The sequence below is a fragment of the Eumetopias jubatus genome, unplaced genomic scaffold (genome assembly GCF_037043125.1).
Source record: "Eumetopias jubatus isolate StellerSeaLion01/CBP00866 unplaced genomic scaffold, mEumJub1_p1.0 scaffold_3, whole genome shotgun sequence".
NCBI lineage: Eukaryota > Metazoa > Chordata > Mammalia > Carnivora > Otariidae > Eumetopias > Eumetopias jubatus.
Genome location: NW_028274809.1, coordinates 32,713,813 through 32,737,883, shown reverse-complemented (window position 1 = coordinate 32,737,883; position 24,071 = coordinate 32,713,813). Strand labels below are relative to the sequence as shown.

At 36.1% G+C, this 24,071-nt stretch overlaps 2 protein-coding genes across 8 annotated transcripts in view; one reads left to right on the top strand and one right to left on the bottom strand.

Annotated features, from left to right (window-relative positions):
• The window catches only part of ABI2 (abl interactor 2), a 157,527-nt gene extending 147,443 nt beyond the window's left edge, over positions 1 to 10,084 (top strand). For 5 of the 7 annotated variants that reach the window (XM_028112156.2, XM_028112155.2, XM_028112158.2 and 2 more), the window contains 2 exons: positions 5,950 to 5,996; positions 8,380 to 10,084. In XM_028112156.2, coding sequence (XP_027967957.1) covers positions 5,950 to 5,996; positions 8,380 to 8,520 — 188 coding nt within the window. In that variant the 3' untranslated portion in view covers positions 8,521 to 10,084. The remainder of the gene's footprint in view (positions 1 to 5,949; positions 5,997 to 8,379) is intronic. The other 2 variants (XM_028112162.2, XM_028112164.2) reach the window with 1 other exon arrangement.
• The window catches only part of RAPH1 (Ras association (RalGDS/AF-6) and pleckstrin homology domains 1), a 55,741-nt gene extending 31,892 nt beyond the window's left edge, over positions 1 to 23,849 (bottom strand). Inside the window, 3 exon segments of the mRNA XM_028112154.2 lie at positions 18,051 to 18,556; positions 19,402 to 19,507; positions 23,730 to 23,849. Coding sequence (XP_027967955.2) covers positions 18,051 to 18,556; positions 19,402 to 19,507; positions 23,730 to 23,849 — 732 coding nt within the window.
• Positions 23,850 to 24,071: the final 222 nt, after the last annotated feature.

Sequence of the window (24,071 nt, the reverse complement as noted above, 5' to 3'; positions counted from 1 at the left end):
AGAGACAAGACAATAAAGAAATAGATGTGTGGTTAGTCAGTCAGGGATAAGTTCTACAGAAAAAAATAAAGCAGGGTAGAGGAGTGAAGAGTGACAAAAAATGCACTGTTAGATGAAGAGGTTAGGGAAGCCATTTAGAACAGTACCCAGAGATTTAACGGCATCAGATCAGCAATATGTCCTTTGCCCACTGCACCCATTTATGGAACTAATGCCATTCCTAGAAAAACTGGTTGGCATAATTTTTGCAGATGTTCCCAGCTCAGAGCTGTATGTGGGATAGTTATTTCATTAACAGTGGTATAGTGACAACTGGATTTATGATGGAAAAAAAAACACAAATAAAACAAAACATTCTTTTGCTGCTTTGGCACAGTGCTACTATGTTCATTCTACTGTGTACTAATTACTGGGTGTTACAATATCTTAGTTTGGAAAAGTGTGTATCAGAGGTGGGTAACTGGGGTACCATGCTTTTTGGGTAAGGGGAGCCAGACTGCCACATGGGGGCATGCAAGATGTGTAAACCCATTTTTGTTTCAAAACAGCCAAGTGCTCTGGTATTGACGGCATTGACACTGAGAGGCTCCTGCAGCTTGGGTTATCTAGGAATTTCTGCTACCTCCCTGACTCCACGCCCCATTCCAGCCTAAATGTTTAGGTTCTACACGAGTGAATCACATTCCTGCTCAAATTTCTTGTATGTAAGCAGGGTAGTATGTAGGAGGAAGCTGGAGCCAGACGTTGGCTACACACACCAGCAACTCTGACACTGGGTAATGGGAGAAGAGCAGATGCAAGCAGAGGTGGCTCTGACGCTGCAGTTGGCACCACTGTCTCATGGGCACAGGGAGAAGAGAAGTTATGGACTGCATTTATCCATAACTTGCACAGAATAACTCTCCCTGTGGTAGGAACTTTGTATTGTTCCCTGCTACATCTCCAGGGTTGTGAACATAGTAGGTATTCAGGAAATACCTGTTGAATGGACGAAGTTATTCTCTTCAACAGTTTGCCGCTACATTTAGGAAAAAATACAAACTCCTCAGCATGCCTTGAATAATCTGGTTCCTGACTACTTCTCCAAACTCAAATCAAGACACTCACTCCTGTCTTCATTCAACTACTGTGGCTCCAGCAACATAGCCTTTTTTTAGCTTCTCAAACCTGCCAAACTCTTCTCCCGGGGCCTACCTACAGGGAACACTAACCTGCACCCTCAAGCTGGCTTTTCATCCTTCAATCTTTAGGTTAAATGGCGCCCCCTTAGAAGGGCCTTTTCTGAGCTTATCATCTAAAGGAAATGTACTCCCAATACTCTCCCCAGTATTCTCTAATGCTTTACCTTTGCTTCCTCCATAGCACTTAACATGATTTAGAATTTGTTTATACTTGCTTATTAATATTTTTTATCTATCTTCCCAAGCAGACTGTGAGCTCCTGAGGGAGGGGGTATATGTCCATTTTATACAAAGTTATAATCCCAGCCCCAGGATAATACATGATACAACAAATATTAGTTCAGTAAATAAACAATGGAAAGGGTAAAATATTACATTTGAGAGCAGTGTACAAAATGGACTGGAGGAAGGAGAGGCAAGAATGAAGAGAGCAGTGTGGTAGCTGATAAGAGATTAGGAGCCTATTTTAGGGTGCTGGCAATGGGAACAAAATGGATGGGTGAACTTAATCCTGCAAATTCTCCACTAGAGCTTTAAGATAATAACTGAGAAGAAGAAAGGCAGCATGGAGGGTAGAAGGCTCACACCTTGGTAACCAGGAAAGTCATAGCATTCTGAACAGAAACAGCAATGTCAAAAGAAGGATATAAATCGTGAGGCAGCAGGGTGAGTGTAGCTAGAGATCTGTGGGACTGGAGGTGCTGGTAAAATGCTGGTAATCTTCCAAGAAATACCTGATAGCGACCTGGAAATATGTTGCTCTTAGGTAGAGAGATCTGATCTAGAACAGAGATCCTATTTGAAGTTATAAGTGTAGATTGCAGGCAAAGAGAGAGTGAACAGAGGAGGAGCTGAGGAAAAGGAAAGAACTTTGCTGTGGTTCTAAAGTAAAATACGGCTATTATCCACTTAGACTTCTACATTTCCCTAATCTTAAATTGTTTCTACCCTATTCCTAGATCTACTTTAAAGAGAAACTCAAGCAAGAGAAAGGGTTTTACTGATGACTCTTGGGTCTTCTCTTTGAGCTGCTTCTCATGGAGATTTTAATTACAGCCTTATTACCCCCTTTCACAAATTTAAAAGGTTAATTAAAAAAACCCTCATACACAGTAATAGAGACATTACCCATAATCACCATCATATTCCAAAGAAACTATCTATAACCAAGTCTGATATTCTTGAATTTAACATTATTTAAATAAGATAATGAAATAAAAACATGACTATAAAGGAGGTTAAAATCTCTTCAGCTTCCCTATTCTGTTATTCCTTAGTTAATAATGACAATGGCTAAAGGATTTTAAATTGATCTAAAATATTAGCCCAATGAAAATCCAGTTAGACTGATTCAAACCATTCTTAGGGCAGAGAATTGAGAAATTAAAATTGCAGCCTTCTCTTCCAATTTGATTAAGCTAATGTAAAGTAAGATTCTGTTTATATAAATAAATGTTTTAATTAAACAGTGTGTTTATAATATAAACAAGAATTAGAAAACAAAATTTGTTAAAGAAACAGCATGGATAGATAACTTCTAGTAATAAAAGTTAAAATTAAAGCAGTTTTTAGACTTTAAAATGAAGTGAAATGTTAAACTAGAAAAAGTGCAACATACAGGAAGATGGGCAGGTATTTACAATATTTTCAATATTTTCTGATATTGAGGGTAGAATATTAAGTCATTATATCTTAAGTCATTAAGATCAGTAAATAATTACCTTCAGTAAGAAAAAAAATAACAACAAAGATGCTGAAATAAGAAAGCACAATCTGAGAAATCTGAGAACACAATCAAAACCAGAAATTATATTCTACCTGAAAGACAATAAATATTTACATGCAGGTGGAAAGAAGAAGTATCACCTTGGTCAGCAAATGAGAAGGTTTTCCTGCAATGTTTCTCAGAAGAAGGGAGGTTTCCCTGTCCAGATAGGAGTGCTTGTGCAGAAAAAGAGAGAGAAAAACAAAAAAGGCAACAGAAGTCAGTGGAGGTTTTGTGTGTTTAAAATATAAAGTAGACAAGAATGATTCTCTATCATTAATCTCACGTCTTTTTCCTACAGTGAAATGTGTCCATAAGAAAACTTAAAAAAAAAAAAAAAACAACAAAAAACAAAAAGAAAGAAAAGGATTGGGAGACAGACACCCTCTATGCCAATAGGCACGCCCTAGCTGACTCGTGCCAGTCCCTCACTCTGCAAAAATGGATCATGCACTGCATAGATCACAGAGCCAGCTTGTCTTCTAGGGCAATGTTTGTGAGTACTGTGCGCACAGCACAGACAAATAGGTGTCGAAGACCAATGACTAAACATATTCCTTCCTCTAATCAAAGCCTATAAAGACCTATATAGCTTTAAGTAGTATATTCTTGTGAAAACAGAATAAGACTTTTAAAAACATTTTTAAAGACTCTGCAAGTATTTCTGATCAATTCAATGACAGCTACACCAAGAGAAAAAATGTCCATAAATATTTTGCCTAATGGATATCACCTGTTTTCAGTAAAATCTTATTTATTCACTCATTATATCAGAATACTAGTAAGATTATATTGCACAGTAAAGGACTTACATAGCAAAAAAATGACATGAACAAAATATTATAGTTCCTTTAAACTGATTCAAGCAATTAATATATTTTCATAAAAATGATTTGTGAATAACAAAGGCCCTAACTATCCTCTTTCCCCTTAATAACTTTTTAGTAACATGTTCAAGGTAGTTTATGCAAATGTATTTAAACTCACAAGAGTATAAATTAGAGCTGTTTCCATATAAATGTAATTTAGACTTCCTGTCCCTAAATAATTCTGAATTAGCATCTATTTTTTAATGCTGTGTAATTACTAACCACCATTTAAAACAACACATTGGCGGGGTGCAGGGTGGCGCATTCGGTTGAGCATCCTACTCTTGGTTTTGGTTGGGGTCCTGATCTCAGGGCTGTGGGACTGAGCCTCCACATGGGCTCTGTGCTCAGTATGGAGTCTGCTTGGGACTCTCTTTCCCTCACCCTCTGCCCCTCCCCTCCACCTAAAATAAAATTATTAAATAAGTCTTAAAAAAGTAAAATACACTGGTGCAGCTGAGTGGTTATAGAAAATATTCTACAACATTATATTTTATATATCTAGCTATATATCAAGTTATTCTTAAGAAAAAAGTTCTTTGGAAAGAAATATTAGAGCAGTACCCACTCTTTTTCTGTTCACTGTCACAGATAATAAAACATACTACTTCAAGATCAGAAACACTGTTAAAGAATATTAATCTTTGCTCATATCTACAGTATGTTGAGTTTACTATATAGTATTTCATTGCCTATGTATTTTTTTTGTTTTTAAATACAAGATGAATTATAAGCATACCTGCCCTTTTCACCCACTCCTGCAAAAAAAAAAAAAAAAAAGCCCAAAACAAAGAAAAAAAACTAAGGTTAAAAAAAATTGGACATATTCATCAAGATCCACACTAACAGGGTCAAACAATAACAAGAACAGAGACAATTATCTCTAGGTCCTCATTTACCTAATGGTATAATCCTCCGGAAGGTAAAGATTAGTTGGCTTATCCAAAAGACAAGAGGCAAGAGAAATTTCTAAAACTTCAATTTAATTTGAGGTTAACAATCAGCTAAAACCAGGGAGAAAACTGGGAAGGACAATTAAAAAGAGCAACTTTAACTTTTTTTGCTCTTATTCCCATTCATTTTTTGCTATTCACATGTAATGGGAACAAGTGTATTCTTACACAAATATGTAAAATACATAGAAAATAATTTATAAAAAACCTGCTCGTTTCCTTTATCTTACTCAAAGATTAGTTTCTCAGAAGAAGATCCCCCAAATAAGTAAAATACTTAAATTCTATAAAAAAAAAAAAATATGCTTCAGGCCATGAAAACAAACTTTTTTTGGTAAATATAATTCTAGACATTAAATTCAAGTTTAAACTTAAAAATCTTATAAGATTTACTCAATCACTCCTCAAACTCAGATCACCTCAAGACTTCAAATCACTAAAAAAAAAAAAAAAAAATCCGTGATCTGATCAGCAAGAAACAATGATATCTAACTGTATTTGTTTAAAGACTCAGAAGTAGAAGTTATCCATTTAAAAATATTAAAAGGGTTAAACAGCCTAAAATAAAAGGGAGATAATTATATTATTATAGCTAGTGTACCAAAAGTAATCCACATCTAAAAAAATGAGACCATATACAATAACTGAACAAGACGATAAATTATTTTGTGTGGGACAGTCAGGTAGCTATTCACGGCTTACTCACTAGCAGGGAGGGAAGCCAGGCCTGCATGTTTCCTCCACCTAAGCTACAGGTATTTGTAGCAGAAAAAATGAAAACGTAGAAACCACAAGCAGCAAACTCCTTCCTTCAATAAATGCCTTACTTTATTTATCTTCCCCTAATGGTGCCAGTCATACGTTGCTCTAGAATTCCTCAGAAAGGGGGCCAGGGTGTCGGGAGAATTTGTTACTGGAGAAAGATGCAAGAGGGATGAGAAGAGTGGTGTGCAGCTGGAGGACTGAGAAAAGCAAAGGACACAGTGGTTTGGGCATGTCCTTAAATCAACCTTCTGTCTTGGAACATGTTGCTGATAACAAAAATGCACATCACTTCATTTAAATAGGGCCTTCTTATATTTTCTTTCATTCACCACTAACAACACAAAGTCAGTGGCTTATTTTTAATCCATTTCACTGGTTTATTAGCTTATTTTCTTTCTCTCTTCCACTTTCCACAGGTTTCAACTTTAAGCCTGGAACCATGCAAGGCACTGGAGATGCAAAGGTGACCAGGATAGGCATTCCTTGCTCTAACAAAGTTTAGAGTCTAATAGGGAGATTAACTGACAACTACAATACAATGTGTTAAGTGGTATGGAAGCAAGTAGGAGGTACAGGGGCTAACGCAAAATCAGGGGCTCAGGGTAAGTATTTCTGAAAAAGCTTAGAGTCCTGGAAGATGTGTAAGAAGCAGCTGGGGGTGCAGTGGGAGGCAGAGACAGAGAGCATATAGGGATATCAGAGGTTCTGAAAGGAGGTAGTACTGCCTTCAAGGTGACATTTCAAAAAATGGGGATATTTTGGGCTGTCACAATGAAGAGGAGGGGGGTGTCATTGGTATTTATTAGGAGAGAATGAGAAATGCTGGATGCCCTGCAGTATGGAACAATGTCATGTGATAGCAACAAAAGTCCCACATCACACATGAACTTTATTGTCTTTATATGGAAAAATCACATAGATGGGAAATGCTGTTCATAACACAATCTGAGCTTAGAACCTAACTCCATTTAAATGTATGGTGTATTTTAAATATGATGTATTTCTGTACGATTTGAATATTGAATTTAATAATGAATATTAAATCTTGACTTTTCCAAGAATGCTATTTGCCCTGTAAAACAAATTTAGGGAAGCCTGCAGTTTTTGTCCAGAATTTACCAAGAGTTATTATGTTGGAAAATCATTTCACCAATAGAAACCCAGCTTGAAGAGCTGCCAACACCAAAACTGGCAGCATCAATGTGCATTCTGTCACATGCAAGTAAATGACAGGAGACATGTGAAATTCTTTTTCACAGAATAACAGATATTACTAAGTTAATGAAAAGACCTAAAATGCAAGAATTCCTGAGCTTTATTAATAAAGATGGTTTAAAAATATTCCAAATTACTATGTCTTATTTAAAATAGTTACAGCACAATGAGAAATCTAAACTGTAAAAATAAATATCAAAATCATTTTATCATGGCCTCATCCAAAGTTATAAGATAGGGAATGGTTTTGTCACAATTATACATAAGACTTGGGCGCCTGGGTGGCTCAGTCGGTTAAAGTGGCTGCCTTTGGCTCAGGTCATGATCCCAGGGTCCTGGGATCTAGTCCTGCATCGGGCTCCCTGCTCCATGGGGACTCTGCTTCTCCCTATGCACCACCCCCCCACTCATGCTCTTTCTCTCTCTCTCTTTTTTTAAAGATTTTATTTATTTATTTGAGAGAGAGAATGAGATAGAGAGCATGAGAGGGGGGAAGGTCAGAGGGAGAAGCAGACTCCCCCGCTGAGCAGGGAGCCCGATGTGGGACTCGATCCTGGGACTCCAGGATCATGACCTGAACTGAAGGCAGTCACTTAACCAACTGAGCCGCCCAGGCGCCCTCTTTCTCTCTCAATAAATAAAATCTTTAAAAAAATTATACATAAGATTCATTTGTAAAAATTTTATACTTCCCCATTTTCTTTTGTTTGAGTCTATAAATTGTCTCAGCACATTATCCCTATTTTGTTTAAGGCTTTTTTTCTTTTTCTATTACCATATACAGGTATGTTTTGTCTGCTATTATTTGTCACAATATGTTTTAGTTCTAGGCCCACCCATATTTCTGCTTTCTCTATCCTGTAAAAAATGACTTCTGATCTTTTCACTTGTCTTAAACCCAAATTATAAGTGGGTGTATGATTATGTCATCGTGTCTTTTACTACAGTGGTGGCCAAACATTTAAAAATTGAAATACATTATTATATTATAAATCACTTTTTGGTTATTCTCCTCTATCATGGGTATTAGAGCATTAAATTCATTTTAAAAAGTAGATACGTTGGTAGGTTAGATTATGTATGAATTTCATTTGGGACAAAGATAGTGATTTAAATTGTTATAAAATGGGAGTACCAGGACTGAAAGGATTAGGAAGTGAAATAAGCAGATGACAATGCAAGTGTTAGAGCAAGCATGGCTGATACTGAAGAGTGTAAGGGAGGGGCCGAAGGTGAGGTAAGGAAAGTGTTTTTCACTATGCCAGATATAACCCATTAGTAGATTGTGAAACCAATTCACTGGGTTACTGGGTTATTACCAGGCAAAGGAAGGAAGGAGGGTCAAAGGGAATCTGATTCAGCAGGGTGGGGGTCAGGAACTTGGGGGCTTTTTATGCTTCATAGATGATTCTGAAGCAGCACCGTCCAACTGAATACAATACACAAATATAAAATTTTTTAGTAACCATATTAAAAAGAAAAAGGCAAAATAAACATTAGTATCTTTTATTTACCTGAAAATATCCAAAATAGTATAATTTCACAAAGTAATCAATAAAAAATATTAAAGAGATATTTACATTTTTTAAATACTAAGTCTTTGAAATTCATGCTGTATTTTATCTTTATAGCACCTCTCAATTTGGATTAACCACATTCCACGTGCTCAACAGCCACAGTGGCTAATGGCTACCATGAGGAACAGGACAGCTCTGAAGCATCCAGATTTGTCAACACTGACCAGAGGATACATTTTTGAAGAAAGAAATTAGGTTTTCGGTGAAGCATCAGTATAGAAGAGTCATTCTACTTGATAATGCCATTCTGAAGAACAGCTAAATTTGTAAATAGCTTAAGAAATTTACAAAAGCCCTTAGCTTCAGAATAGAAAAGAAAGCATGTGGTTTTAGGCTCCGATACACAATTTCTCTATATCAGATATGCTACCACCTATATGATCTTACCATAAGTATTAATATTCAATGGTACTGTATCATACAGTTGCGCATTTGTTTTCTGCTCATTTATTTTTAAAATTGGTTTAATTTTTATTAAAAAAACCTGAGGTTTATCAGGTTTCATCATCAGGAGTTCTAAAGAATGCATTCTTCTTCACTGCTATTTAAGTAGTCCCATGGACATGTTTACAGAACTTACAGCTGTCAGCTCAGCCTGCTCTTCTGTGAAGTCAATATGATGCTTGGCCTGCTTGCTGGAACATCTCAGAGAAATAGCATGCTGTGAAAATGCAGGAAGGAAGAAAATGATAGGTAAAGGAGGTGGAAAAGGTCCAGTCTCATTATCATGCAAGAAGAGACAACGATCACTGAAATGAACTGTTGAAACAAAACAGTAATGAAAAGTTGCATGCATCTTTCATTATATTATGCAAAAATAAAAAAGAACTAAATGATCCTAACCCCTTGATAATGTATATATAGAAAGAACAAAGCAAATGTTGCAAAATGCTAAAAATCAGTGAATCTGAGTAATGAGTTTCATGAGTTCTTTGTACTATTCTTTCCATTTCTTGGAAGTTTCATATTATTTTAAAACAAGTTTTTTTTTTTAATCTATTCTCCGTAGACTCAACCTCACACAAACTCCCATATTTCCAAATGCTTATTGGTTAATTTCCAAAAAAAAAATGACTGCCTATAGACCATGTTATTAAACAGTATGATGGAACATTAGTTATTAAAACTCAACACATCGTCACCAAAAATGAAGGTAGGCAAAGTGACAAAAACAGTAGAAACAGTACAGGTGCAAAGATTAAATGCTGTTACATTCTTAAAGATGGAAAGGAATTATGGCATGATATAAACAGTTTATTTAATATTAGGTTCCATTTCCACAAAATATTTAAATACTTTTCTACAAAAAAAAAAAATCTCCCCCAAATCTAATTTTTACCTCAAAATGAATCTGGGGATCAATTCTACACATCAATTTTGCTCTAAACATGTACAGTTCCAAAGACTTTTGTTCATTATCAAGCTATCAAATTCTCCAACAATCCCTCAAAAACTCCAGAAGTCTCTGCAAAGTTACTGATGGATCACCATTTTCTTGAATTGAATCTGTAACACGTTAGAATCAAGTACCATTTACAAACCAGAATCTTGTGCTGATGTAAGGGGGTAGGGGATGGCAGGTGTATAGAAAAGCACTGATCTCACACTGGAGCTAAAACGTAATCAAGAAATGGCCTTATACCAAAGAACAAAATAAAACACATCCTCTTGATAGCTAACACTTTAGATTACAACTGGAAAAATGAAGTGGAGGTCTGTGAATACACATTAGTGTTTCAATAAAACAGATTTACATTCAGCCTTTACTGACGTGTGCATTTTTCACAAATACTAAAAATGAGCACAGCACTGATGGTAAAGAACGCAGACGTTAGGGCTGGAGGGACTGGGTTTGAGCCTCAGCTCAGCCATTTACTGGCAATGTGACTCTAGGCTTACATTTAACCTGTTTTCTCATGTGTAAAATAGAGTGATAACAGCATTTTCTCCAAAAGTTGCCATAAGAATTAAGTGAATAACATTACTATTATTACAAAAGTGGGAAACCACCAGCCCTCATCTGAATTTCATTTAAGCCTCAATTCATTTAAATCAGAGCTAGTTTATAGAATTGTTAAATTTTAACAATATGTGTAGGAATATACTAAAACACCACAAGATGGGGATGTTACTGCATAAATCTCTTTGCCCTTTTTCTTCCGCCCTTGTAGTTCTGTCTCTAGGTCTGGATCTAAGAGCACTGGCCAGTCTAGCCTTGTCTTGATTCTCCTACAATTCTGTGATGAAGCAGCATGGTATTGCAATATGAGCTCTAAAACCAGACTGCCAGGGTTCAAATCCTGGGGAACTTAGTCACTCTCTGCCTAAGTTCCTTCCATTGTGAAAATGGAGGTAATGGAATCTATTCCACAAGACACTGCAGATTTAGCACGTTGTTAAGCACAATGCCTAACACAGAATCAGAATAAGCGCTCAATATAGTAGGGGATATTATTTTTCTATTTTTCCCCCCCTTTTTTCCCTTCTCTCCTATTTACTAGCCGTTATATAGCCAGTAAATGTCTGAATTCTTTTTAAAATTATTTCTTTTAGGCACCTAGGTGGCTCAGTTAGCTAAGTGTCTGCCTTCGGCTCAGGCCATGATCCTGGGAGTCCCGGGATCCAGCCCTGCATCATCATCGGGTTCCCTGCTCAGCGTGCTTCTCCCTCTGCCCCTCACCCCGCTCATGTTCTCTCTCTCTCTCAAATAAATAAAATCTTAAAAAAAATTTTTTTTAGGGACACCTGGGTGGCTCCATCATTAAGTGTCTGTCTTCGGCTCAGGTCATGATCACAGGATCCTGGGAGAGAGCCCCGCATCGGGCTCCCTGCTCAGCAGGAAGCCCGCTTCTCCCTCTCCCACTCCCCCTGCCTGTGTTCCCTCTCTCGCTGTCTCTCTGTCAAATAATAAAATATTTAAATTTTTAAAAAATTATTTTTTATATTTTATAGTCCTTATTCATTTGAAAAACAGATGAATCCATTTTTATTCTTTTCAAAAAAGGTCCTTTACCAGCCCTCCACCACAGAAAATAAAAAGAAAAACAAAACAGACCTAAAATCAAATAACGAAGACCTTTTATTTCTTCAGAGATGAAAAATTACACAGATTAATAGGAAATACACAAAACAAGCATCATGGCATATATGCCAATGTCGACTGGGGTAGCATGTTTGAAAAGTATGAGTGAGAACTAGACTTTCACCCTGGTTTTCACTCAATCTTCACCTCTTCTTTCATCTGATACCCATTCTTTTTGCTATTTATTAACCTCACTAGGCCAGGGAAATCTGGAATTAAACACCACATGGGTACCTGTGAATTTCAGTGAAATGTAGCAACACAGCCATTAGAATTTTAAAAGAAATGTAGCTGGGGTAATTGAGAAGTCAATTAATAATCCCAATCTTTTTAGATATGTAGGCCTCTTAAAGTTTGAGAAAGCCCTGTGTTCTTATCCAGTTAATACTTCAGACCAAAAGGTTGTTTGCTAAGAATAATTTAGGACTTAAATGCCAGTGGGGTCCCCACCCCAGTGCTACAATAAACACAACTGCTTATTTTCTTTTCACTACCTCAAAATTTCTGCACACATTAATTCTTGAAATAGTTCTGAAAAGTGAAGGAACTGGAAGAATTTATTGCACTGAACCTATAATATGCTGTTGGCATATCACAAAAAGTTATAATGGTATATCCATGAAAGATTTCATTTAGGAAAAAACTATAAATATGAGGAAAACAATTATAACATTCAAAAGTTTTAGTAGCTCAGATACTAAGGAATATTTTCCTATCATATTATTTATAGTAAAATCATCAAGTATTAGAAAGATTCAACAAAGTCTTTTGAATCTGCCATAAACTACAATAGTTTTTTTTTTAAGATTTTGTATTTATTTGACAGAACGAGAGAGAGCATAAGCAGGGGGAATGGAAGAGGGAGAGGGAGAAGCAGGCTCCCTAAGCAGGGAGCCTGATATGGCGCTCGATCCCAGGACCCTGGGATCATGACCTGAGCCAAGGGCAGATGCTTAGCTGACTGAGCCACCCAAGGGCCCCTACAATAATAGCTTTTAAAAGCATTTTCATTTTAAAAGTACATTTTCATGTATAAATTTCCAAATTCAGAGGAATCATTAAAGTTTAAATCTCACCAGAAAATATAAATGAATGTGCTAACATTAACCTTTTATCAGTGAACCCTATTTTATATAAAATTTATAATATGCAATTACCATTTATATTTGCAAAATTCTACCTAATTGAAAACTATTGCTTTATCAGTTAACATAAATAAAAGTACCATAACAATGCCAGGAAATCAGCTGCAACATTTATCTCGCATTGGTTAAGATACAAAGAGACCTTATTAAAATTTATTTCAACCACACTGAATTCCAATTTAAAAACTTAGATGAACATCACTGATGGACTTCAAAAGAATGCTGAAATTATTCCATAATCCATTTTTATGCTTATCCATGGAAAATATTTTATACTAAAACATTCTTTAACATTTAGGAAATAATCATTTTTTAACAATCAGCTTCACTTTATTTTTAAGATACTGATAAAAACTGGGAGGCAAATGTAGTTTCGTAATTCAAATACAGGATTCTCAGTTACTTGACCTACTTAATTTCTTCTTTGGAATAAATGCCCCTACCAAAGGGATAGTGGGAGGCTTAAATGAGACAATATATGTGAAGTGCCTGAAAACACAGTATTTCAAGAAAAGTCAGGAAAGAGAAAGGCAGGGAAAAAAGACTTACTCTTCCTGATGTGAAACTGTACTGTGCCTATCCCTGTTCGCTTTCAGAGAGCAACAAGACAAAGAGATAAGCCACAGTATTATTTCATTTTTAGATGGGCAGTTTACCCATGTCCCCAAGATGGAACAGTACCAATCTCAAACTAACTTTTCTAACTAGGCTCAGATGTTTGGCAAAGAACTAGGAGGCAGTATGACTGGGAAAGTTAAGAGAAGGAGGAAAGAAAGGAAAACAGAAGCAGAGATAATGGGAAAGCAAATCCTGTAAGGACCTGCAGGCCATCGCAGGGATTTTGGTTTTATAGTAAGATACAAAGTCTTTGGGTTTGAAAAGAGGAGGGGCAAGATCTGACTAACTTTTAATAGGACCACTCTAGCTTTGGTATGGATGGTAGACCCTTACGGAGAAGGTAAAACATAGGATAACCAGGTGGGAGACTATTGCAAAAATTTACATCAAGATGATGTTGGCTTGGTGTCCTCACTGAAGGTGGTGAGAAGTGATCAAATTCTGGATATACTCTGAGGGTAAAGGCAACAGAATTTGCTGCTGCACTGGAATGGGAATGGAAAGAAAAAGAGAAGCAGACAAAGACTCCAAGGATTTTGTTTGATGCACTGGAAGGATGGAAGAGCCATCAACTGAGATGGAGAAGACTTTGGAGGAGTTAGTTTGGGAGAAAAGACCAGGGCTTTGGTTTTAGACCAGTTAAATTTGAGCTACCTATTAGACATCCAAATAGACATACTGATTAGAGATAGGATGTGTGACCCCGGAGTTCAGGGGAAAGGCACACTGGCAAAAGATACCTGTATTTCTTTGAATCTAAGATGACTTAATACTGGTACTTTGATTTTCTTCAGGAACTGTCAAAAGAAAACTTCGCACAGAACTGCCACCTCGCTGACAGTGACAGATGCCCCCTGTTTCTAAAACATACTCTCTCAACTTTGGCACAAATTTGGGTCAGATAATTCTTTGCTGTGGTGGCTAACCTGTATGTACATTGTAGGGTTTTACCAGTACCCTTGGCCTCTACCCACTAGATGTCAGTAGCACCCTTTTATCAGTGACAACCAAAAATGTCTCCAGACACTGCTGAATGTCCCCTGGGGGGCAAAATAGCTCCCAGTTGAGAACCACTGTTTTAGAGGAATTAAAATGTGGGGGAAAGGTGTGTCTTAGATAAATGAAATAGGGTATTAAAATGCGGGAGTTGTCAGTGCTTAAGCTCACAAGAGTGGATACAGATAGAAAAGGAGTCAGGATTGTACCTTGGGGCACTCCAATGTCAAGAGACTGCAGACAGGAAATGGAGATTATGCTAGATATGGCTGAGTGGTAACCATCTTAGTAGGCCCAAGGAAAGCTGAATGTTAAGCTAGCACTGGAGAAAAGCAGAGGGGCACCCCAATGTACATCATGTAACCTCAAAAGTCTCCAGAAGCAATAGAAGTGATGGTGGGAATGAAAGCAGAAGGACTGACTGGTTGAGAGCATACTTAAGCAGTTCATTAACAGATTCCTTCCTTTACTCACAGACCAACAGTGGTCTCAGGTTCAGACTGACAGTCACTCACAGGATCCAACAGACCACAGCTTGGCACCAAGTTCACTTAGTTCTACAGAAAGACAAAGTGCGCTAGCATGAGACATGTTATCTTTAAAAAGGCCACCAGGAGCCCTTTCTGGACCCACCATTCTAAGGGACAGAAATCATGTAGGTAAGTACAGAAATCACCCTGGCTTAGGGAAACTTCATACTCCACAGGAACCAGCAGTACATTTTAACAGCCAATGAGTGTAGGTTCCAGGAACCCTCGAGGGATGTATTTATGTTCACTTACAAAACTGATAAACTTCACACCAGGAAACAAAGGTCTGTGTCTATTCATAGGCTTCTAAGTTCACTCACAGTCTTCCTGGTCCATATGCACTCACTAATCAGGGGTCAGTTTATAGTAAACAATATTACCTGGAAACATTCTGTATTTATTAGTCAATTTCTAGTAAAAAAAAAAAAAAAAAAAAGCCAGGGGAAGGAAAACACCCAAGATCATTTCCCATGAAGAAGAGGGGTTCAGACTTGCTAATAATCCTTTCTATTTTAAAGCAGTGATTCTCAGAGTGGGGACTTTTGCCTTACAGGGAACATATAGCAATGTCTAGAGACATTTCTAGTTGTCACAACTGGGGGAGGTGTGTGTACTACTGGCATCTAGTGGATAGGACAGGTGCCAGCGATGCTGCTAAATTTCCTACAATACACAAGATAGCTCCCACAACAAAGAATTATCTAGCCCAAAATTTTAGTAGTCAATGTTGAGAAATCCTGACCTAAAAGGATTAGATGGAAGTTCATATACTGAACACTGAGGACCACCTTCCATTGCAAGCCTTCTTTCCCAAATGGGCTGCCAAAGCATTCACAGCTGACATATGCCCTCTATGAAGGAGAACGAAAGAATCTTCTTCTCTGGAGAAGCTCACACACCTGAGAGAAAAGACCTAAGAATAATACTAGAGCAAAGACTATGAAAGACGGCAAAGAATTTTAAGATGATATTAATAAACACTAATTTTGTTTGAACTAAGAGACTTAATCAACTGGGGGAAAGTCTGGAGTTGAAACAGTGATAAACAAACAAAAAAACTATTTTTAAATCTCAAGACAATTATTAATTCCAGGGAAGCAAAATGTAATGGCCCAGAAAGAAAATGTAATAAAAGCATATAGTTTAGCACCAAACTGCACGTACGTAGTCATGATAATATAAAAACTGAATAGTAAACCAACCAAAATATACTGGGAGGATAGGGGAGCATGAGAGAAGAAGGGAGAGGAGTTGCCTAAAGAGGAGCTCTCTATATCCTAATCTTCCAGAGTGAGAAGTCAGTAGATACACATACAACTGAAAAATATAAAGAAATAGCAATATAAATATAGATTTAATGACACAGAGGTAAATACCCTGAGAATCAGCTAAAAGAGTAGAAAGTTCTGGCCTCTGAGAGGATATGGCATGTGTGTGCACATGTGTAGCAAAATTTTCTACAAGTCTCACAGAACTATTTGACTCTTTAAACTCCAGACATGCAAAAGTAATTAAAATATTTTTTAGAGATTGTATTTGAGTGTAGGGACAATTTGATACATGGGTTTGGGATCTAGTAAGCCTCAACTGGTTTTCTTGATTTGAAGAACTGACCGAATCCATAAAAAAGTACACCAAACCAAGTTTCAGGTTTGGTTAAACCACTTTTCTACTCATCCAGGAAGACAAAAGAACAGGATGGACAGAGAAGACTTTAACTCCTTTCCTGCTTTATTCCTAGTTTACTCACCAAACTTTATACTTCAGTCTTACACTAAACATTATATTACTGAACACTGGTATCTTTGCCCACGAATACCAGTAGGTCACATCCAAAGAATTTGCTGGGAGAGGACTTTTCACTTTTTACTTTGTTTTTATTGTGTGAGTATATTTTTACAGATGAGACACACATAAAGATCCTTAATGATTAGTTTAACCTGACCTCATGCATCTTGACCCAACTCAAAATAATCTGATTAGAAAGAAGGAATATCAACATATAAAACACAGAATAACCAAGAAAGTACATCCTTAATAAAATATTGCTCATATCCCAACAGGTAAATCTAAAAGACATAAATGATACATACTATAGAGCTGGTGCTAAATATAATCCCTAGGTATCATAAGAAAGAAAGAAATTTTTGAGTTCTCTACAGAATATATACCAGATGAGCTTCACTTTAAATAAGTGAAAATTTACTTTTAGATTGTATACTTTTTCTTTACAAGCAATTAAACTCAAATTTATCTCTAAATCACCATGATTCATGCTTCTTTTATGCTTCACAGTGCCCAGAACTGGGTACATTCATAGGTACAAAGAGTTACTGACTGATGGAAATTAATCTAATGAATTAAATCAACGGGGAAAAATTAATAATGTTGAGTAATAGGTGTAAATTTTAAATTTCTCTATAATTCTTTAAACCTTGTTTTACAAGATTTTACCTTAGTAATGATTATTCATAAATAGATTATTTTACCCTGTGGTAGAGAGGACTGTAAACATAAACTGAACAGAAGGCTGGCTTTATTTTACCCACATTGATCTTTCTTGTTGCTACCCTGTTAACAATATTGCCTTCTTCTTGACAAAAATATTCAATAAAGAATTTCCCTACACCAAACTCAGCTTTTGCTAAACTTATTTTAACAAAAATCTCTTCCTTGCCCTCACCCTATCACAACCAGAAGAACTCTGTCCTTTAAAAATCTGTTCACATATATTATCACTTTTGATTATCTGAACCACCATATGAGGATTAGACCATGTACTATTAGCTCCATTTTACTTCTGAGAAACTGATGTTCACAGAGGCTGAATAACTCATTTAAGGTCCTATGGGTAGTGAGTGGCAAAGGGAACACTTGGAACCCAGTTTTCTTGATTCCAAGCCCAGGGGCTCTTTCCACTATAGTACACTGACTCTTTGATAATAAAATAGAATCTTGGAGGACTATAGTGGTGGTAGGCATCTTTTTCTTAAGTTGTTGTTTTATAATAAACACACATTAAACAGCAATTACTATTATAACAATTATAATAGCTTTGCAAAATGTCATCAAATATAAACCACACTTCAAGTTTTTTAATCATGTGAAACTGATATTAATCCAAGGGCTTCAAAAAGTCTAAGAATAAAATGAAGCAACTCTCTTAATCATTGTGACATTGCTGTATCTGGTAATATATTCCTTCTGTAGTGATTTTAAAACTTAGTTCAGAAGGATCCTGACAAATTTTAAATGTAGAAAAAATAAGAAAGTTAACTAAGACTACATTTTAAAAATACCATTTCCACCTTTTTAAAATACTAAAATAGCAGGAAAAAAATTCCATCTACTTACCTCAGTAACTGGCTGCCCCTGATGTGTCAAATCCAGTTCTTGAGGGCGTGTTACTTTATCAATATCCAAAGAATCCATGCTGGAGGTTGCAGAGGTGATGCTGGAACGAGAGGAGTTACTAATAGAGCGCACTTCAGCATCGCTCACTGTGCCTGCTGATGCTGTTCTTCTGTGCTGATTAGTTATTGAGGGCTTAGTATCCTCCAGTACAGATTGCTGAGCAGCCTCATCCATGCTCAAGGAAGCCTGTTCTAACTGTGCAGTGATGTCATCCAGGGAGTAGTTGGCATGTGATGGTTTAGTTATCCTGTTAGATGAAGAAGACAATCCTTTCAAAGTGCCATGTTTTGATGTATGTCGGCTGGCAGGTAATTTCTGAGTGGGTTTTGTTTCTGTGATTTGACGCTTACTATTTCCTGCACCAATACTGCTGAGCTCCTGCTCTATGGAGCAAAGATCGGCCATCAGGGCATCCAGATCCACAGTTTCTCCCTGATTCAGAGCTTCTGCAACGAACAATACATACATGATGTTTCCAGGATAGACTGAATCAGAATTTATATATTCTATTATAAATCTGTCAATGAATGAAGGGGTAAGAAGCAAAGAAATTTATCCTATTGGGCCTAAAGCCTATTGAATATATTATTTCTAAGAGTTTTTTGTTTTAAATCACAGAGAAATTTTTAGAAGCAAATAGTCCATCTTTTAAGATTTGTAGTAATCAGCGGAGAATAAAATTATGAGATGAAAGATTAAAAATAATGCAAAAATCATATACTGCCCTACGGTTTTAACCACATCTCCCATGCAACTTTTTGCCACAGGCTCTATACAGGCTCTATATCATTAATATGATCAGTGCCATGGTAGAGCTGTTAATACTTAAAGAGCTGAGAGCATAGAGAGAAAAATGCAAAGCCTAAAAAATTACAGATTATGATGTCAATTCCAAATATTAGAAAGTTCATTAGGGAGAATACAATAAATAAAGGCCAGAGGGGCTGATTTAAAACTAATTAACAAGTAACTTCACTGGACTTTATTCCAATGAAAATACAACAGTACAAGTAGTTTTGTCGTGAGGTACCACTTGAGTATGTACTTTGTCAATTATTAATAACTAGAAAACTATTTTAATTATGTTCCAGTTCAGTTTTTTTTTGTGATCATGTGAATTAGTAATAAAATGCACAAACCAAGAAATACAAGAACTCACTCAAGTTATGCATGTAGTTTTTATATTGAGCTACTTGGAACTGTAGCTGTGTTGCTTCTGCATTATATAATTTAGTATACTAAATATATATTTAGTATACTATCTTACATTTTACTTCCAATTACATCTTACCATTCAGGTTGTATATGGAGAAGCGATAAGAAAAATTGGCCATATTTGTTTCCTGACGAAGAGGAGATCTTTTTACTGGTTCCATGGGCTTGTCAGAATCCAAACTCTAAAGAAAGTTTAATAAGTCATATTATTTTTAGGCTTCAATTATAAAAAAGATAAATAAAGCTTGCTATTTGATTAGGTGAACTGTCATATAATAGTTAATAAAACCAAAGTCCTTCTAGTTTTAAGGACAAGTATAATTGTTTTTCATATTATTTTGGTTATAATTTTTCAATTTTTAGATAATATGCTTATTACTTAAGGCATTTAAGACCATCCTGGTTTGGAGCGAATGTCTTTCCAAATACATCAAGTATAGTGACTGAGCTCATTCACTATTAGCTAAATATATGAATATGGGAAAGGTAAGATACAAAATACAAAGGATCAATGCAGAAAATTCTGTTATCTCTTCCCTCAGAGGGATTTGTTTTTGGTTCAGCATAGTCTCATTCTTGGCATGAAGTACCCTGAAGATAAGGCATAATTCTGGACTCAAAATAAGTAGATCCAAGATCAGTTTTTTTCTTTGTATTTGTGTATTTTATTAAAATTTTTTTCATCTTAATTCTAGTTAATTTATATTAATTTCAGGTGTACAATACACTGATTCCACATTCTATACATTATTCAATGCTCATACCATTCCCCCTGCCCTCTGTTAACCATCAATTTGTTCTCTATAATTTAGAGTCTGTTTTATTGGTGTTTTTTTGTTTTGTTTTGTTTTTGGCTTTCTTTAATGATATACTTGGATCCCTTTCTCTTTCTCTCTCGTTTTTTTTTTTTTTTTTAAGATTTTATTTATTTATTTGACAGAGAGAGAGAAAGAGCACAAGCAGGGGGAGCTGCAGGCAGAGGGAGAGGGAGAAGCAGGCTTCTTGCTGAGCAAGGAGCCTGATGCGGGGTTCAATCCCAGGACCCTGGGATCGTGACCTGAGCTGAAGGCAGATGCTAAACTGACTGAGACACCCAGGCGCCCTGGATCCCTTTCTTTTTATTCTTTGCCTATCACTGGTTTTTGATTTGTATTTTAGGTTTGTATATAACATCTGCATATAGCAGTCTGTATTAAGTTGATGGTCACTTAAGTTTGAACCCATTCTTTACTTCTCTCCCCCTCACGATTTAGGTATATGGTACCATACTTTACATCCTTTTACTTTTTGAATCCCTTGACTGATTTTCAGAAACATACTTATTTCACTGCTTTTGTGTTTCCTACTTTTCTTACTCCTATTTATGGTTTTCCACTCAGAGAGCCCCTTTAATATTTCTTATAGGCCTGCTTAAGGGTCATGAATTCCTTTAACTTTTGTTTGTCTGGGCAACTCTTTATCTCCCCTTCTATTCTGAACGACAGCCTTTCTGGACGGAGTATTCTTGTTTGAGGGTTTTTTCCTTTCAGCACTTTGAACATATCATGCCACTCCCTTCTGGCCTACAAAGTTTCCAGTGAAAAATCAGCTGACAGCTTACGGGGTTTCCCTTGCTTGCAACTGTTTTCTCCTGCTGCTTTTCAAATTCTGTCTTTATTGCTACTTTTTGCAATTTTAATTACTATAGATCTTGGTGTGGACCTCCTTGGATTGATTTTGTTGGGGGCTCTTTGTGCCTCCTAGATCTGGATTTTTGTTTCTTTCCCCAGATTTTAAGTTTTCAGCTATTATTTCTTCAAATAAGTTTTCTGCCCCCCTTTCTCTTCTTCTGGGATCCCTAAAATGCAAATGTTACTATATTTGATGGTGTCACTGAGTTCCTGAAGTCTATTTTCATTTTGTATTATTACTTTTTCTCTCTTCTATTCAGCTTGACTGATTTCTATTATTCTGTCCTCCAGGTAACTGATCTGTTCTACTGCTTCTAGTCTACTATTTATTCCATATACTATATCTTACATTTCAGTTATTGGATTCTTCATCTCTGATTGGTTTTTATTTTTTTCTATCTCCAGTGAGTATCTCTATGACCATTACTTTAAATTCTCTAACAGTCATATTATTTACCTCTGTCTTATTTAGCTCTCTTGCTGTGATTGTGTCCTGTTCCAACCCAACTGATTTTTAAAGTTCCAGGTGTTAAGTCCCACTGACTGTAAGAACAAAGGGAAATTCAGCCCTGCTAGTTTTCAAAGCCAAATGTTATGAGGATACACCTTCCCCATGCAGGCTCCCTTGTCTGGGTCTGTTTCTCTCCCCTCTCTGTGCCCAGGATGGCCCTCCCTCGTGTCTTTGTCCTTCCCCCTCTCTTGGATGTGGCTTCTTCTCTACATTTAGCTGTGGCAAGTTTGTTCTCCCAGTCTTTAGGTCATTTTCTGGGTTATTACATTGATGTGGGGGTTATTTAGCTGTATTCATGAGATACAAAGTGAGGTGAGAATCTTCCTACTCTGCCAACTTCCATGGAAGTCCCAAGACCCAAGATCTTAACAGAGAGTGGCTACAACTTCAGACAATGATGGAATATCCTTGTTCTTCTCAAGCTCTATTAAGATAAGGACAAACTGTAACCCAGCTGTGATACTGCCTACAATAAGTCTAGAATTATACTGTACTTCAGGACAGAGTATCTTGTAAGTTATCTCACTACCTTTTTAAATGACACTTGTCCTCTCTAACTTTTCTACAATAAAGAATATAAGATGCTTATAACAAAGAAATTCAGGGAAAAGGTCTGTAGTTAGTGTCTATTTAAATAAATTACAAATATTAAGAATAGCCTTTTAAAACTTTCATTTCTATTTATAATTATCAAATTGATTTCAAATAAAAAAGAATGCTGGATAGACTGTACAATCATCGAATTAGATTACACTGGTGCCTTCTTTATTCATTTGTCTCAAGATAAAAGGAATCCATTCAGATAGTGTCCAACCAGTTTTTAAAGCTATCATATGAAGGGGATCCACAATCATTCACTGCCTTATTTCAAAGTTTCACAAAATAGGAAATTCTTCAACCTCAAATCCTGTTCTTCTGCTGCAATTTAAGTCCTAATGCTTCTCTCAGTGGAAATGAAAAATAATAGGTAGGTTTAATATTTTCTGTAAAATAACTTGAATATAATTGAGGACATATTAAGAGTCTATTTACCAGTTCAAATAAACATACTTGTTATAATTATCTGCTGTGCCCACAGTGCTGGGGGAACAAAAGAAATAGTAAGAAATACTCCTTGACACCAAGAAATTGGTAACCTAGTAGGGTGGTTTTTAAACTTTTTTGGGGGGTGGGGTGGGGTGGGACAATTATCATGAGAATTTGGTAAAAGCTTTGAACCTTCTTCCAGGAAAATGCACACAAACAAAAATACTTTACAATGATTTTAAAAGATTCACCAACCACTTAAAATGTAAACTCAATTTAATATAAAGTTGAAAATCCCATTAACATGGTATGTGTGATATGGGTGGATGCACAGATGACACTTGGTAATAAACTAAAATAACAAAACAAACAAACTTGAGGTTTTAGCCACTAATAAAGTACATAAAATATTTTTTGAAAACATCTGAAGTGTTAAAAAGCAACTTGTTAGCAGTGAGCCACCATTACACAATGGTTAATCTGTTTTGTCTCTAAAGACAGATTTATACAATTAAAAAAAAAAAAAAAACAGTCACAGCATTAGTTTATGAGCCAACATTTTTGGTGAGTGACTCTTCACTTTATATGGCAAGGAATTTAAAATACTGGGAAGAATATAAGTACCAAACCACTAGAAAAGCCATCTGCAGTAAAATAGCATAGAGTTACTATTCCATCTTTTTTAAACCTAAGATCCAATAAAACAAGATTAAAAAAGCTTTGCCATGGTTTTATAATGAAGCCAGAAATGAAATTTTGTACATAGTCTAGAATTATGTAATAGAAAATACTTGCATGTGAGGATATTACTTATGTTGTAAAATGTAGTAAATATTCACATTTATTAAGTTATGGAATAGGATTTGCTAAAATTTAGACTTTTAGATTTTGGGTTTTAAACCTTTTTAGCCAGCAGTCTCAGTTTACAAAACAGATTTTAAATAATCCCTCTAGAGGAACAGAATCTCTTGTCACAGGTATTTTTTTGTTTTTAGACTCCTTTAAATAACCACGTAAGATAATACCTTGTGTTCTAGAGTTACCATTCATTTTCCTGTTAACATTTTGGACAATTTCCCTTTATAGCAGTATTTAAAAATGGAACCTATATCCATATCCCTATGTCTACACAGTAAACTTTTAGCACACAGTGATGATTTAAAATCTTCGAACAATTTTTCAAGCACGATTTCTAACCTGAGTGAGTTTGTCTAGCTCCCCTAGCCAGGCTCCAAACATTTTGTCCAGGTCCTGATCTTCCTTATCACTGTCTTCTTCAGCACCATGGTCAATTTCTTCATCTGATAACTGATCCATCTGAAATATAGACATTTGTGCAGAATGAAGTTTAACAGGTTAAACTTGAAAAATTATGCAGCACATGTATATTGTAACTCTCTGGAGTGAAACCTTCCAAACTAGAGATTATATTATGCAAGGAAATTAGAAGTCATTAATGGAGACAGGGTTGACAAATGAGTAGGGATGAGTAATTAAGTCTCAAATTTTTAGGAAATTGTAAAAGAAAAGAATGTATCA